We start from the raw sequence: 17494 nt of genomic DNA, 5'->3' as shown, positions 1-17494 counted from the left end.
TTCTTGCTTGCTATAAAAACGCAAACTGTTGCATATCTCTGTCAAAAATGCTAGCAACATTAAATCAGAGATCATTGGTTGGCATGTGACTGTGGGGGTGTGAGCCAAATTTGAATAATTTTGGCCACTAGGGGGCACTGCAAATATGGGAAATGTATATCTTTTAAATGGCAAGACCGATTTTTACCAAATTTGGTGGGTATGACCCTGAGTCGTTCCTGAGGCCATATCTTAAAAGTAAATCACAATTGGTCAAAGTGGGCGTGGGTTATTACAACATTAACATGAAATTTACAGGGTATATATAGAAGAGCACACAGACCACCCATACCAAAAAGTGCGCCACTAGGTCGTGCTATAATGGGTGCAAACGCATTTTGGTTTGTAACTTTCACATTTTAAATCACATCTTCATAAACTTGATATCCACGTGTTCCCTAAATAGTCATTTTTTGTGACATAGGCCATGCCCACTCCCACGGCATATTGTTCTTTGTAAGTCACTACACATAAAAACCTACTTTTTCAAACTCCTCTTGTTTGAGCTCTATCTGCACCAAACTTTGCACATACATTCTTCCAACTTGCCTCATATCCACAGATTCCCTGAATTGCACTGACTCACCTGGGCTTGACCACGCCTATTACTATTACAACACTGCAAATGGTACGTTGGCCATCCTGACGTTGGCCATCCTGACGCTCGCCCCAAGCCCGTCATCCTTTGTGACATACTTCCAGGTCACGCGGGAAGGCTTGGTCCCCTTTCATAACTGCTTGCAGTTCTAGTTGTTATTATTAGTTTTGGGAAGTGGAAGAGTTCTCATTCAGGTAGCCACAAAACAGTTTTTTATTTTGTTTTGGAATGCTCTGACTGCTTCTCCTGGAAGCTTGTGTCTCCCTTGAGGTTGCAAGTTAAGAGCATTGAGGTGACAATTAATGTCAGTAAGTAGAGCCAGCTGAATGAGCCAGTGTGGGTCAGTCAACTCTGGATGGCGTTTCCCCTTGCTTTGCGAGAAAGTGTAATGAAGAAGGCTCAGGAATCTCAAGAGCACTTTTCCATTGGACAAGCATCTTACTTCATTGTGCAACACAAAATTGCTGTACTCTGTGTCATAGTCTTGAATTAACTGAACTGAACTGTCTGTTGTTTAGTGCTCTTGAAACAATGTAATTTACCACATGCACAACCACTTGCATCACATTTTAAAATTCATTGTTTCTGAGCTTTGATACCAGCGCATCCTGATGGACGATACAGTGGAAGCTAATGAAATTAGGCATTTCATCTTTTTTCTTCAAGAGGCCAATTAGACTCTTTTCTTTGCCTCGCATGCTTGGGGCACCATCAGTGCACACACTTGCAAGTTTGGACCAGCTTAGATGATTTTCCTCAAGAAATAAAAAAAAAGAGCACTCAAACTATCCTCACCTCTTGTTTGGCCATGAAGTGATAGTATGTATAACATTTCCTCCTGAACAGAGTCCTCTTTTGGGAACCTAACCCAAATGCACAGCTGAGATCAGTGATATCTGTGCTTTCATCCACTGCTCTGCTGAAACAAGGTGCAGCACGCAGATCAGCCAACAATTGGTTACGTATGTCCTTTCCAATGCCTTTCATCCACCTCATTACTGTTGAATCAGATAGTTGTAATCCTTTTATTTGTTTAATGATTGCCCTGCGATGGACTGGCGCCCTGTCCAGGGTGTACCTCTGCCTAGCGCCCAATGAGAGCCGCTGATTGGCACCGGCAGACCTCCGCGACCCTGACAAGCAGGAATAAGTGGGTCTGAAAATGGATGGATGGATGGATGTTTAATGATTGCATCCTTGTTGTCAAAGTCTGAGAACAGTATTTCTGCTGAAGCCAAAAAACAGTCTTTTACCATTTCAAAGTCTGAGAATGTTTTTTTGGACCGTCCCAAAATCCACGCTATCTCAAATGAAGCCTCTGTTAAACGCTCTACAGTGGAAGCTTTTCCGTGGATAATATTTTGCTGCTCAGACAGTGAAGCTATGAGCTGTGCTATCTTTCTCTTTCTTAGTTCACTACTCGGTGGATAACTATCACAGAATTTTGAATGCGCGGTTTTGAAATGACGCTCCAAATTGCTTCGTTTAAAACCAGAGTGGGTTTGTTTGCATATTAAGCACAGACGATTCATGCCTCGAAGAACAAACAAAAAATCATCCGTCCACTTCCCTTGAAATTTCCTGTGCTCATCTTGTTTGCTTCCTACCTTTTGTTTTTTATTGGAAACACCTGCTTGGCTGCTTGACGTGCTTGTTCCCTCTTCGGCACCTTTTTTTTTTTTTTTTTCTGCACATGCTGTCAAAGGTCAACACTACAAGAAGTGCAATCATTATGAGACAGCAATGCATGTTTTGTTATTGCAATAAAATATATTGATTTATTTTATTGCTTAATTGTGACCATCACCAGCCCTCCCTAAGGAAGGGTAAGAAATATTTTATTATAGGGAGGATATAAAAAGGGAGAGCAATGTTACACCTAAGTGGAGAGGAAGGGGGAGGGGAAAGGGAGCAGGGAGGAGAGACTCAAGATAGGAAATAAAAAGGGTGGGAAAGAATAGATTGTTATACAGTGAAGGTGAGATGTGAAGTTGTAGAATATATTGTGCTTATTATGTTGTGTAATTTGCCCTGTGATGGACTGGCGCCCTGTCCAGGGTGTACCCCCGCCCAGTGCCCTATGAGAGCCGGAGATTGGCACCGGCAGACCCCCGCGACCCTGTTAAACGGGAATAAGCGGGTATGAAGGTGGATGGATGGATGGATGTTGTGTAATCAAGCCAGTATAGTGACAAGTGTGAAGCTTAGCTATAATGGTGGTGGCTGTGGACAGGGGGAATGAGTGAGTGGTAGTAATTAAAGCAGGTATTTGGGATTAACGCCCAAGCACCCAATCCCCGAGGGGAGGGCCCAGAGAGCCCCCCGCCTGAGACCCCAGCAGAGGAACCAAGGCTCACGCCCAGCAGACGGCCAGAGCCGTGCCGAACGGGCAGCCAGCGGGTGCTTGCCGACGGGCCCAGAGCCAACAGGGACCGGACCCCAGGCCAGAAGGACCCGGAATGGAAGCAGCACCGAGAGCAGCGCCCCCAGGGACGGCGACCACGCCCACAGTCGCCGAGGGCACCAAGGGGATGCTGCAAGTTGCCCCGCCGGCACCCAGGCGCACCGACCAAGCACCCCAGAGCTCGCCAGATCGCCTTTCCTTGATACCGCTCGCGCAATGAGCCCTAGACAGCCCCCCACACCCCCCCCACCAAAGGGCCCAGCCACACCGCAGAGCCCGGCTCACAGGGCGTTGGCCAAGCCGGGACCACCCGACGCCGCACCCGCAGGCATGGCAGGGCGCGGCCCGCACCACCCGCCCCGGAAGACCCCCGCCAGGACCGGCCCAGCCAGCCGGCCAGGCCCGCCGGACCCCAGGGGCACCACCGCATAACAGGGAACCCCCAAGGGCGAGCCCCCGGGCCAAACCCCCGTAGGGGGTGCCCCCCACCCAAGCCCACGAACAGGCCACAACCCAGCAAGACCGCACAGCCCCAGATGATGCAAGAACAGCAGCCCAGGCCACGCCTCCCACCGCACAGCGCAAGCCACGGGGCAATGCCCCCCCTGCGCAAGAGCGACCGGCGGCCGCCACCGCGGGAGAGAGGCACCCCAACGGCACACAACCGATGCGGAGCAGCAGCCCCCAGCCAAAGGCGCAGAACCCACCCACCCGCCAGCCCCCCCACGGCACCCCCCCCCGAACCATATAACGCGCCAGTGGCACCCTCAGCAAAGGCGCACCCCAGGGAATCAGCCCAAGGCGCCCAGACCGGCCGGCGGAGCCGGCACCTTTTGACTCACTGGTTCAATGCAACACGACGTGTCTGTCTGACTGGTTTTGGTGCTGGTTATTTCTCGTTTTTTTTATGAGGAATCGATTCATCTCGCCCTGGCAAACGCAGCTAATATGAGCTGGTAGGGTGCACTGCGGTCAAGTGTGACGGTGTTGCAAGCTAGGATGCTATATGCGGTCTGGGTTGCCATGTTTGACAGTACCCGTTGTACGTTGCCATATTGCTCCTGAGTGAGCCTCCAATTACAGCTTGTCGAACGGTATGTGGCTCGCGAGCCGCACAATGAGTATCTCTGAACTAGCGTTTTGCTCCCTACACTGTTAAGCATGTCATTACATGTCCCGGGCCATGCCAAGTCAGAAAGACACACACAGACCCCAACACTGCACTCACTGCAAAATATAGAGAACACACAAAGCTAACCCTGACATTTTCACAGCGCATACCCCATGCTACTATGGAGAGTGAGTATTTATTATGGATCCTAATACAGAGTTACGCACCAAGTGTGCTTACCTCAGGCCCACGGTGTACACAGTTGGTGAAAACACTGTGGCATGAAGTGCACAGCCGGTTGCATGGGATGCACACTCACTTTGTGAGATGCTTAAATAGCTGTGTGTGAAACACTACCAGGTCTCTTTCCCACTCTCCTCTCAGGCACATTTATCTCATTTAACCACAGCCCTGAATAATAAGGAAGTTTGATCCAGTTGAATAAGGTGGATGTAACCCTGAGTGCAAAGGTACCCCACTTATCTCCTCTGAGAACACACCTTCTGACCACACCTTGAATAATTTACACAACTCCACCTCTAGGTGCGCTGTGCAGGCTGCGTTGTGCACTTAAAACAGGGGCCTGTGTCTCAGGTGTGGTTAGAGGTGGCATATTCAACCCCTATATTGGCCCCTCTAGTTGCAACTGGCTCATTCCAGTGAATGTTATTCATAATGAGATGTGGAGCAATTCAATCTTTGACCTGATGTCATGCATGGTGATCAAAATGTATACACAGAACAGAGGGGAATGTAATCTTACAAAAAGAACAAATCCCCTACACTGTACAGATCTATTGTTGGTGCCACTGCCGTAAAACTACTAGTGCTTTACTTTATCACCTGAGACTGGAAAATTAATTGTGTGTGTGTGTGTGTGTGTGTGTGTGTGTGTGTGTGTGTGTGTGTGTGTGTGTGCGTGTGCGTGTGTGTGTGTGTGTAGATCTATGCCATTCTTAGCATGCCTACAACAGGCCACAGGGTTAAACGTTGGGCTGAGGGAATGGAGGACATGACAGATCTACCGTAAGTACAGCCAGCTTTTACCAAAAGAAACTTCAGCTAGGAGTCACATGAGTTCAATCAGTTTGTTGATTCAACCTGCAATGGAGCCTCCATACTTCATAACCAAGGATCGACTTGATTTATTTCTACAGTAATGAAGTCATAAAACTCTCCTTGAAGTTGTTACTATTAGATGTCAAAGTAAAAGTCACAGTGAGTGTTGAAGTTGTGAAATACATGGGTTTTAATTTCCTCCGTGCATGATTTCAGTGAGCTGAATGAGACCACAGTCCTGATGAATCTGAAGAAACGCTACGACCAGGAACTTGTATATGTGCGTTTCATCTTTGATATGCAAATAAGATTGCTAATATCATCAAATGCCAAGGACATCACCTGCCATATTAATTCATTGACTGCACCTTTTGGACATTGTTCTTCTGCTCTTTTTCAGACATACATTGGCAGAATCCTCGTATCTGTGAACCCGTACAAGCTGCTCAACATTTACGGCACAGACATGGTGCTTCAGTATGAAGGACATGGCCTGAGTGACAATCCCCCGTAAGACCCTAAATTCATTATGTTCATCAAGAATATTTTGTGATTTCAGTGTTTTTTGTAGATCATAAAAAGAAGGGGGTGGGGGGGGATTAGCAGAAGCTCTTTCTGCATTACAGATCAGCATAATTTTAATGTTTTCACTTTTTTCTTAAACTCACTCGAAGGCACTTCTTGAACTAACTTCTTACTCCATACTGTGTGTTTTGGAAAAAGGTAGCCTGAAGCTATTTAAAACTTCCAAAGAATAAGTCTCATTTAAATATCACATTGAGACAATTAGAGAGCGTTGGTACATTAAGGAGCTGGAGAGACGGGATGAGCCTGAGTCTCTGTGCTGTACACTTTGTGTAATTGTACTGGTGCACTGTCGTTGATAAGGTGTGCGGTAACCAGTGCTCTTGAAGCACAGTATTGTGTTATGTTGAGGTGTAAATGCCAGCACTCTCAAGCGTTACTGAAAAGCTCTTGTTACATTGTGTTTGGTTGGTTGCCAAGGGAGCGTTTGGTTATGGATTTCCCTAGCGCTTCACTTCCAAACTCACATGCACTCATGATCAAACACACACGCCACAGATATGAACGCAAGTGATGAACAGTTCAATTTGTTTGTATTGCAGTCATCTTTTTGCTATCGCTAATCTCTCTTATACCACCATGATGGATGCCAAAAAAGACCAGTGTATTGTGATCAGGTATGAAGCTCTTTACCTAAAGTGAGGTCATAAACTTGTGCTTATTTTAGCTGACAGTACTGATGTGATTGTTATTCTAGTGGAGAAAGTGGGTCAGGAAAGACTGAAGCTACAAAGCTGATCCTGCGCTACCTGACAGCCATACATCACAAACGCAATGTCACACAACAGGTAGATATGCACTGTTCACAAAGATGTGCCTGCATACACACTGGGGCAAAAGCATGATCAGTTTATATTAACGCTACTTTTCTCTCTTTAATTTCACGAAAACTGTCTCCTGTCGTCAGATAGAGGTAACATTCTTCCTTACTAGATTGATACTCATTATCATTGGTCCTCATCACCCCAAAAGGTAGCCATGGTGACATTTCTGTCTGTGATGCTTGGTTCCCAGATCCTTGAAGCCACACCCCTGTTGGAGTCTTTTGGGAATGCCAAAACAGTACGCAATGACAACTCCTCACGCTTTGGCAAATACACACAGATCTTCATGGAAGAGTGAGTCGTTACATTTTTTTTTAATGTCAAAAAGAGATTTTAAAAAAATTGTTCTGAAAGGTATTAAAAATAAAGAATGTTGGGTTATCAACAAATAAAGGAAGTGTCAATCTTGCAGATATAAAAAGATCAAATCTACAGTAAATTCTTCGAGAAAAAGAAACTGAGTTTTACTAATTCTCAGGCTCCAAACCCTGGCAGATATCAGTCACTGCAGGATCCTAAATTTCCTTAATTTTGTGACCAATTTTTATGTCATTTGGGGGGGGGAATTTGAGGAAAATTGTGGGATTTTGGAAACTGAAGTACTTAATAAAAAATAAAAATCACTTCCATCATGTATTATAGGCATGGGAAAACTGTGAGCCTTGAGAAAAAAATGTACAGTTTCATTGAATTTGTATATTTGGAGGTACTGAGATATCTACTTCTGAATTAGTTGGTGATTTTCTGTACTTTTTTCTGCGGGCCGAATTGCGAGCTCTAAAGGGCCGGATTTGGCCCCCTGGGCCTTGAGTTTGACACATGTGCTCTATATCCTTTAAAACACAACACCTTCCTCTATTTCATTGTATGTGAACTGTTTGTTATTTTGTTTAATTTAAGAGAAGCCACAGATTAATTTATTTTTTTCAAACAAACCAATTCTTGGTGCAGCATTTCTCAGCAGCTTGTATGTTCCCTAGACTGTGAATGATCCAGTGGCGTGCGATCGCACACTGGGATTAGCGGAGAACATGCTTAACATGCCCCAGTTACACAGTTAGTTGAGTAGCTGCTCTTATATTCAAACTGTGACAGAGAAGATCCAAACCTATTACACATGCATGACCCTATTACTTAACTCTGTGTGTGTGTGTGTGTGTGTGTGTGTGTGTGTGTGTGTGTGTGTGTGTGTGTGTGTGTGTGTGTGTGTGTGTGTGTGTGTGTGTGTGTGTGTGTGTGTGCGTGCGTGCGTGCGTGCGTGCGTGTGTGTGTCACAGGGGTGTAATCAGTGGTGCCATAACATCTCAGTACCTGTTGGAGAAGTCCCGCATTGTATTTCAGGTAAAAAAAAAAAAAGACAAAACGCACACATGTATAGAGTGAGGTAGATGGAGTCCACTTCCAGGTGAGTCATGTTGGGAAACAAGATATGTTAACGACTAAGACAAAAGGCAGTTAAAGATGTCATGGTAACTAAGGATCCATTCATCCCTATATTCTACTATGAAATGTGAGCTACTGCAAAGATTTTTAAGAAACATTTGTTTTTATTCACAGGCCAAATCAGAAAGAAACTACCACATCTTCTATGAGATGTTGGCTGGCCTTCCTCCTAATGAGAAGCACATGCTCTATCTGCAGGAAGCTGAGACCTATTACTATCTAAATCAGGTGCTGCTCACGCACACACACGCGCATACACACACACACACACACACACACACACGCAGAAGGGGTACCTCAGCTAAATTTGACAGTCCTTTTTCGAAAAACATATCACCTACGCTGCATTTAAGATTTATGGCACGAATGTAACATTTATTATTCAACTTGAATAAGCAATGAGATCTTTAACCTCTTCCTGTGTGAATATTTGAGTTGAGTTCAGCTTTGTCATGTTCTGCAGCTGTAGCTGTTCAATCAAAATGACATCTACTTTGAACTCTCGGTCACATGCTGTAGCAGCCGCTGGTGATGGATGGAATATCATTAATTTCATACAACATTCATACGGACATTTCTCAGAAATATGAACAATGACTTTTTTTAGGCGCTTGACTTCTCTACAAGAACAGAAGTATCCAAACTGTCCCGGAGAACAGCTGTTCTGTGAATTCTACACACTTGTGTTGAATTATCTTAAAAATGCACATAGCTTTTATTTTATCAAATGCAGATGAAGCTGTTTCTAGAACTTTATACAAAATCAAACCCTTTGCTCCTACAAATGCTCTCCAATTGTGTCGTATTTACATTAATGTGTCAGTTAATGGTAAGTGCTTGGACAGCAATTTTGTGATTTTATAACAGTAACGTGACACTAGATTACTAGAATGACAGATCTTTATTGTGGTCTTCTCAGATGAAAGTGTGCCCTTGAGTTGCACTTACCGTTGGCAGCTGCGTTGGACTGATGTAACCTTTAGTGCCTTTAATAATTCACTGGAACATAATCACACTTTTTCACATTGTAGGCTGGAAATGCCAAACTGTATTAAATATGTTTTAAAAGTGTTGTACCTGATAATGGTGCGTTTGTGTTGTTTCCCCATGCTTTTAGGGAGGGAACTGTACCATAGATGGGAAGGACGATGGAGAAGACTTTAGGCGTTTGCTGAGTGCCATGGACATCCTGTGTTTCACCCCAGAGGAGCTGAATGGTGTTTACAGAATACTGTCATCCGTCCTTCATCTGGGGAACGTGTACTTTCAGCCACACCAGGTCTGGAAGACTTTATCGCTGTTTCCCACTTTGTTAATATTGTTCTGACGCAAAGCTTCCAACCTGTTAGAATCTGACTCTGTGAAAAAGGTCAAAGCTTGTACCAGGGCTAGAGTTGTTGACCCTGCTGTTAACCATGTTTGTTGGCTCAGATCTGGGTTAACCTGGTCCACAATGGTCTGCGTCAGGCACTTCACTATAAATCAGTGTTTTTCAACCTTGGGGTCGGGACTCCATCTGGGCTTGCCTTAGGTTTAAATGGGGTCGCCTGAAATGCCTAGTAATTGAATGAAAAAAATACTAATTAGAAACACTTTTTTTTTTTTTTTTTTTTTTTAAATAAAACAACACACAATCTTCAACAGCTGTATTCTATACTTTCAGTTTGTTGAGTATAAATCTAGTTAATAATAATAATAATAATAATAATAATAATAAGCTGGCACTGGCTACTCTGTATTTGTAATACAGTAAAACTAAAAGTAATTTCAGAAAAAAAAACATAGCAAAATGGGGTCTTGAGCTAAAAAAGTTTGGGGACCACTACTATAGATAAATATACAGTATAGTGTAGGCCTCAATATCAATAATATATATACTAAAAAAAATATGGAAATGGTTGAAATTGCCGTATGAACGTTTGTCTTGATCTCCACTGTAAAAGTAAGGAATCATGGTAAAAACACTGCTATGGAACTCCACATCCCACAATGCAATGTGCATTACTTTACCAACAATGTCAATAAAATAGTGTTTGTAGTTGAGATCAAAACAAACTCTCAAGCGGCAAACCTTTTGCATATTTTTTCATTCAAATTACAGTCTATTTATCAAATCAATGAGGCCTACACTATGTTGTTATCTGAAAAAACTATCATCCCTAGCAGCTTTAAAGCAGAACTAAGTAACTTTTTCACCTTCACCTAAATCCTTCTCGTAGTCCCTGTGAGGGTAATACAAGTGTTTATGGGGTGATTGTGGGGTCTTTCATCTCTCCCTGCTGTCTCTGGCCAGAAAACAGCACTTGCAACTTTCCCTACCTCCGACCCAGTGGCAACACGTACTGCTTTACAGCAGCCCAATACACACTAATCCTAGATTATGACCAGCCCTGTGGCTGCACACGGTTGTCTACAATTTCACTTTTCTCAAACTTATATCATGGCGGAGCCAGCAAAAAAAAGGTAGAAACGACCTTTTTCTGAGGAACGGAGCAACTCCATGCAGTGACAGCTCAGCAGCAACACACAGCAATCACTTACTGTTGTCGCTGCAACAGGCATGCACTCACTACCCAGCGCTCCATCAGGCAGCACACACACAACTATCCATCCATTCATTCATCCATCCATCCATTTTCAGAGCCGCTTTGTCAGCACAGAATCAAACACATCACACACATTTCCACTCTCCATTCCGTATTACTCCCACATCATTCATTTATTTTACTTGTCTCTCTTCCTCATACCGTTCACATGGTCACATGGGACTATCTGTGTGAAAGCACCCTTAGTGTCACTATTGTATTAGGATTTTTCAGTGATCGCTTGATACCGTCTTGGGAGATCATGTAGCTGTGGGGTGGGGCAGGCGGCGGGGGGTGCGGAGTGTTTACAACAGTGATATAACCAAAAGGAACCTTTAGGGGAAGCGCTAAGCGCAAGTTACTTAGTTCTGCTTTACTTTCCCTTCGCGACCACATCACTGCTTACACACTGGAGATAGTCGTGGTCCTCGACACGTTTGAATGCTGCCCCGGTGCTGACCCTCCTCTGTGACCTCTCACTGGCATCTCCCAGGTTTGGCTATTTTGGCTTACAGGGTTATTGTGGTTGTGTAAAGCAGTGATTCTCAACTGGTGGGTCGGGACCCAAAAGTGGGTCACGGACCTGTACTGGGTGGGTCGCGGACAGCTGGTTAAAATTAAATAAATGCTTAATTCCTCTCATGTTGTATTTTATTTTGAATAAAATTTTCTTTTGATAGGCATGCTGTGAAATGCATGTTACACAGGAAAATATGTAGATTTATGTTGGAAAAAATATTATGTATGTGTGTTTTCAACAGCTATTTTTGAAAAACTTAATTTTGTTGGCTGAATTCTAAAAAAAAATAATAAATAAGTGGGTCGCAATTTAATGTCCGTGTCAAAATGTGGGTCCCAGGGTGGGATCAGTTGAGAATCACTGGTGTAAAGCACCATAATACACACTCGCACACAATCGCACACACAATCGTATAGATAGGCTACACAAATATTTTGGTTTCATGGCTGAATGGTAATAAGGATGTTGATGGATGAGGCTATAAGTGTGATAATGTGTATGTGCGTGTTTTGTGCAGGCTGAAGGTCAGGAGGTGGCATCGGTGGTGAGCACACAGGAGATCAGGGTGATTTCTGAGCTGCTGCAGGTCTCCCCTGAAAGCCTGCAAAAGTCTGTCATCTTCAAACTGACAGTGAGCAGAATTTATTCAGCACCACTAATATGTGCAATCGTTGTGCTCATATTCAATAATTTAACTAAATGCTACTCATCATCTCTGAATAAGTGTTTCTAATACTGCTTGTGAAAAGCAAAAAAACAGAAATAGTGTAAAATATTATTAACAAGAATAGAAATTGTAATAGGAAACATGGGTCATGATCACTTTATTTTTATTTTACCTCCTCCAGGATGCTGCACGTGAGAAGATATATACTCCACTGACGGTGGAGAGTGCTGTGGATGCCAGGTGAGTCAGAGAACAAAGTTGCTAGGAAGTATCAAGCTTTACATGAAAATACCTGAAGTAAAAGTCTATCTCGCAGTCATTTTTAAAGAACTCATGTTCTCAGTTCTTCTTGCCTCTTTTTCTAAAATCATAGCAGCCGAATAGACTAAAGGGAAGGAAGCACTTTTGATATTCTCATCCAATCTTTGGTACAGGACAAAGAAAGTCAGGGCTGGGGGAGAGATGCTTCAGATGTCCTCCGTTTCCATAGGAACCCACTATTTCTGTTTCCATAGAAACCTCATTGTGGGTGTTTTTATAGAGACGCCGTTGCCAAGATCCTGTATTCTCTGCTGTTTGGTTGGTTGATGGAGCGCATCAACAGCCGTGTCTACCCTCGCATGGAAGCCCATTCTATCTCCATACTGGACATATATGGGTTTGAGGTGACAATAAAGAACACTTTTTCTTAATGATGTCAAATTATTGTAATGTCTGTGCTGTCTAAACCCCAAAGGCTCTATTTACCCTCCAGGAGCTACAGGTTAACAGCTTTGAGCAGCTGTGCATCAACTACGCCAATGAAAACTTACAGTTCTTCTTTAATAAAGTCGTCTTCCAGGAGGAGCAGGTCAGGAATTGAATATGATACAGTTTTCTCACATTTTTAGCTCCTGTTTTCTTATGCACATGGAAATAATGGGATTTCTTTAATGAGGGTGGATGCATATACAACATAGATACATAGGAAACATTTCTTTCTCGAGGAATGCATTATGTATAAGTTATTGTAAACACACTATAAGAGGGAAACCATAACTGACAGCTAAGTGGTGGGATGAGTTTTAACAGATGTGTCACATTAAAAATCTATTTCATTCATAGTCAAACTTAACACAAAATGACAGAAAAACCTTCCTCAAGTGTCACACGGTCAACTTTTCAAGGGACTCAAGGGAAAGCTGCCCTCTCTAAACAGAAACTTAAAACTCAGATAGAAGCCGGGGCAAAATACCACCACTGTGATTAGATTTAATTACGTATATATCATTTTAACAGTTTTGTTCCTTTGTGATGCAGTTTAACCTGAGAGGCAGTAATGAAAGTGGATATAAACATATTTTATTTTGATGTGGTAAATCAAACGTAAGAGAGTAGATATTGGAAACAAACTGACATTTTATTTATTTATACCTCCTAGCGTCGGTACTTTTAGTGGTTTGAGCTTTAAATCCTCTACAAACCTTGCCCTTTGAGTGTAGTGAGTACCTGTGGAGTTACAACAGATTAATTCCACCGTCCAAATGCCGGCGTGACAACATAACTTGTGTAGTTGCTTGAAAAACCGTACATTCAATGGAAATGGATGAATTTACAAGCTCTTTATATATAATTCTGATTCTACTAATTAATGGAATTATTTCATAAAGTAATACATTTTTTATTTTATTTTCATTAATATTATAATTTTAAAGAGGTCATGCATGTTCTTTCTCCGAACATATGAGCTATCCAACAGGTTTACTGGTTTCGCAGACAAAGCTGTGCACCCTGAAAATGTCATAATACAGAGTTCTCATCATTGTTTATCTTTCTGCTTTGATGCATTTAAGTTTTTGAGAAAGTGAGCAAAATGTGAAAACCAAAACCAACATCAGTGAGTTACGAAAGTTTTGTCTGATGCAGCCTGGTGAACTTTCCTGTTGTTGTACTGACTTGTGTTGTGTAGGAGGAGTACATGCGGGAGCAGATAATGTGGCAGCAGCAGCCCTTTAGCCACAACCAGGCTTGTCTGGACCTCATTGCAGCGAAGCCTCATGGGATTTTGCGTATATTGGATGATCAGTGTGGTTTCCCTCAGGTATGCATATCTGACTTTATTCTCTAAAGCCAAGTTCACTCAGTACCTTTACCAGGATATATGTAAATAGGTAGATTTTGCCTGTGATTCCTGGTTCGGTGGCAGTACATCCCGTATCCAAAACTTCATGTAAAATCTGATTATCTTAAACCAGGGGTGTAAAACTAATTTTAGTTCAAGGGCCAAATATGGACCAGTTCGATCGCAAGTGGGGCACAGGTTTTAGGCGGGAAAACGAACAATTTCAACATTGATGTGCCCAAGTTTGCACTTCCTGTTATAAATTAGACAAAAAGTAAGGAAGGCATCAACAATATCTAAGCAATGCGTTACACTTAAATATTCTTTTATGTATTTATTTTTTTGAACAATTTTCATTTAAAGCAGAACTTAGTAACTTGCGCTTAGCGCTCCCCCTAAAGGTCCCTTTAGTTATCTCACTGATGTAAACATTCCTCACTTCCCACAGCTACATGCTCACCTTTGTTCTCCCAAGACGATAGCAACCAATCACTGAAAAATTCTAATACAACATTGACACTAAGGGTGCTTTCACACATATAGTCCCATGTGACAATGTGAACAGTATGAGGAAAAGAGACAAGTCAAATAAATGAATGATGTGGGAGTAATACGGAATGGAGTGTGGAAATGTGTGTGATGTGTTTGTTTGCTGACAAAGCAGGTCTGAAAATGGATGGATGGGTGGATGGATGGATGGATATTTGTGTGTGTGTGCTGCCTGATGGAGCGCTGGGTTGTGAGTGTGTGTGTGCCTGGTTTTCTGGCCAGAGACAGCAGGGGGTGATGAAAGACCCCCCAATCACCTCATAAACATGTGTATTACCCTCACAGGGACTACGAGAAGGATTTATTATGGTGAAAAAGTTACTTAGTCTTGCTTTAATTTGGGGAGGCTTTGTGGAATCATTTGAGAAAAAATGCTGGATTTGGTAATTTACACCAGTGTTTCTCAAATGGGGGTACGCAATGGCACTACAGGGGGTACTTGAAAGAGAGAAAGTGGAAAATTAACAAAAAAATATGGGGTCTTATAATGTTTATTAGTTAAAATGATAATCATAATAATGATGATAGAAATCATTTTGATTTGAAGAAGAACTGAAAATAGTCAGTCTTGGTCCTACGCCAGGTGGGAGATGACAAGAAATTATAAAAAAACATAAAAATAAATCTATTCAGGGGGCAATCTTTAATTCTTAAAATTGTGTGTTATCACTTATTCATTCCATCATTATGCTCCAATGTTGTAGTCTGACAAAGGGGGTACTTAGATTGAGAAATAGGAGAAAGGGGTACTTGAGCCAAAAAAGTTTGAGAACCACTGGTTTACATAATGATTCATGTTTTTTCAGTCATTTTTGCTTTCTCCGGCGGGCCGAATGTGGCCCTCGGGCCTTTAGTTTGACACAAGTCTTAGACTGACTGATGAAAGTGAAAGTACGCTTAAAATAAAGTTAGATTACATTACTAGAAACTTTTGAGCTGTTACTACAGCTGGGAACTCTCTGAAAAGACAGAAGCAGAAAATAAATCATCACTAAAATTCTTCATACCACAGATTAGAAAGAAATTGAGTTACTAAAAAGAAATCTCACTTATGGATTTCTCATAAACCCAGAACGTTGTGCCGTAGCCTGATCCAATCAATACAAAGCCAGTGCACTTGCTCACTTAATTGCCGACCTGCTGCCACCGTGCCGCTCTGAGCTCCTCATGTAAAGATCTAGTGTTGAGATAAACGTGTGATAAAACCTCTGATGATCCCAGTGAAATATGGACACAGTTTCACACATGCAACATGTGTCTGTGTGCTACACATTTCGTCCAGTGCATCTCCTGCCATTTACATCTTAAATCACATTGCTAGGCAACAGACCACACCTTTCTTCAGAAGTGCCACTATCACCATGGAAACAACCTGCTCTATACCAGGCCAAAAATGCCACAGCCAGAGTTCACCCTGAAACACTACGCCGGGAAGGTCACCTATCAGGTACTCCTTTTCTATTATTATATTTATTTACATTCACATTTAACTATATTATTATTATGATTATTTTTTTTCTAATGTCAAGCTCATATTACTTCATTTCTACTGTATTATTCAATATGTTTTATCTTCCACACTCTCTTGTTGGATTGTAATAAAACCCATTAATAAACTGAATTTAATTAGGAACACTAATGTTTTGACTAAAGTGATTAATCAAGAAGGCATTGGCTAGCGATTAATGCTTTATGAGTCTTCTAAATGATTGGTAAGTTCCAAAAAAAATGATTAATTGTAGATTTTTAATCCATCTATTGATTTATTTTAAAGCTGATCAAAGTTTAAGATGTGTCATTTAAATGCTTTGAAAATATTATTGGTGATAGTGTTTAGAAATGCCTATGATGCCGATGATAAATGCTCATTTATTGGCCTTTCTGGCAGTCTTTAATAGGCCTCACGCTGTCTTTTACACAGAAGATGTAAAGCTCCTGGTTAAATACTGTTTTAAAGTCCAATCACATGTTCCTCTTTCCTCTACTTGATATCTAATATTTGTTTGGCAGTGGCTATCTGTACGGTTGCCGTATCAATATATCGACATTCTATCCGTATAAGTCAGTAATTGCCCAGTTTGGTCACATGACTAAGACTAAACCATACCCTTAACCTAACCCTAAAAATTGTTACGATATAGGGTTATAACCTCACCCTAACTCTAACTCTAAGACGCTACGTACGTGTACTTCGGTAACCGTACCAATAGACCTTTGCGGCTGACATCACGGCACATTGACCTAGCGCCATCTTGGAAGATGATGGTCCTATACAGATGCACCTGTGTGGGTGTGCTTACTTATAATAGTTATTTTCTAACTTATTGAAAGCAGCTCATGTGCTCAACGATTGCCAAAGATCGTCTCCGTTCGGCCTAAATATGTCGGAGGCCACGGATTATGTTGACACTCTACCAGAAGCTGAAGTTGGTACAAGGAGAAACTGGGTCTGATTGGCGCTAATGAATGCTTACAACCAGTTTGTTTGTGGCTGGATTTGTGAAGTAGCTGCTTTTATTCATAATGGACTCCATGTGGTTAAATCCAGGGTAAGAAGGCTATTTTTTCATCATTAATCTGTATTATGAGTGTGCAATGCTGGTTTTTCAGAATATGAGCTATTTTATTGATGACATAAATTTGTGTGAAAAATAGATCTGCACACTTGGATCAATGCAAATAAAACAATTTATTTAATTTAATTTAATTTCCTGAAGAAAGACTTGTGTACTCCAGTTCCAGCCGTGTTAGAACACCCAAACACAGCACAAAAGTTTAACATCACTGTGGGCTCTCTGCTTCGCTAAAACGTTTCCTGCGTTGGCTTGTTCTTCCATCATGGTGGAGGGCTGTATATCATGTAACCTGTGAGGTCATGTGGCATGACACTTTCTATTTGTATTCCAATTGTGCTGCAGGTGCACAAGTTCTTGGATAAGAACTTTGACATGGTTCGCCAGGATGTTTTGGACCTCTTCATCCAGAGCAAGAATCGAGTAAGAGACACAA

At 42.1% G+C, this 17494-nt stretch overlaps 1 protein-coding gene across 10 annotated transcripts in view; it reads left to right on the top strand.

The window, feature by feature from the left end:
* The window catches only part of myo15ab (myosin XVAb), a 97747-nt gene that overhangs the window by 19010 nt on the left and 61243 nt on the right, over positions 1-17494 (top strand). For 8 of the 10 annotated variants that reach the window (XR_003674115.1, XM_028447424.1, XM_028447493.1 and 5 more), the window contains 17 exons: positions 5096-5178; positions 5428-5491; positions 5612-5721; positions 6339-6413; positions 6494-6584; positions 6704-6709; positions 6811-6914; positions 7898-7961; positions 8178-8291; positions 9181-9342; positions 11686-11799; positions 12017-12075; positions 12377-12500; positions 12590-12685; positions 13784-13915; positions 15807-15932; positions 17404-17481. Coding sequence is in view for 9 of the 10 variants with exons in the window: in XM_028447424.1 (XP_028303225.1) it covers positions 5096-5178; positions 5428-5491; positions 5612-5721; positions 6339-6413; positions 6494-6584; positions 6704-6709; positions 6811-6914; positions 7898-7961; positions 8178-8291; positions 9181-9342; positions 11686-11799; positions 12017-12075; positions 12377-12500; positions 12590-12685; positions 13784-13915; positions 15807-15932; positions 17404-17481 (1602 nt within the window). In the remaining variant the exon portion in view is untranslated. The remainder of the gene's footprint in view (positions 1-5095; positions 5179-5427; positions 5492-5611; positions 5722-6338; positions 6414-6493; positions 6585-6703; positions 6710-6810; positions 6915-7897; positions 7962-8177; positions 8292-9180; positions 9343-11685; positions 11800-12016; positions 12076-12376; positions 12501-12589; positions 12686-13783; positions 13916-15806; positions 15933-17403; positions 17482-17494) is intronic. The other 2 variants (XM_028447463.1, XM_028447471.1) reach the window with 2 other exon arrangements.

The sequence above is a fragment of the Gouania willdenowi genome, chromosome 1 (assembly GCF_900634775.1).
Source record: "Gouania willdenowi chromosome 1, fGouWil2.1, whole genome shotgun sequence".
NCBI classification, from domain to species: domain Eukaryota; kingdom Metazoa; phylum Chordata; class Actinopteri; order Blenniiformes; family Gobiesocidae; genus Gouania; species Gouania willdenowi.
Note: the sequence above shows the minus strand (reverse complement) of the source record. Positions and strands in the feature narration are given on the sequence as shown.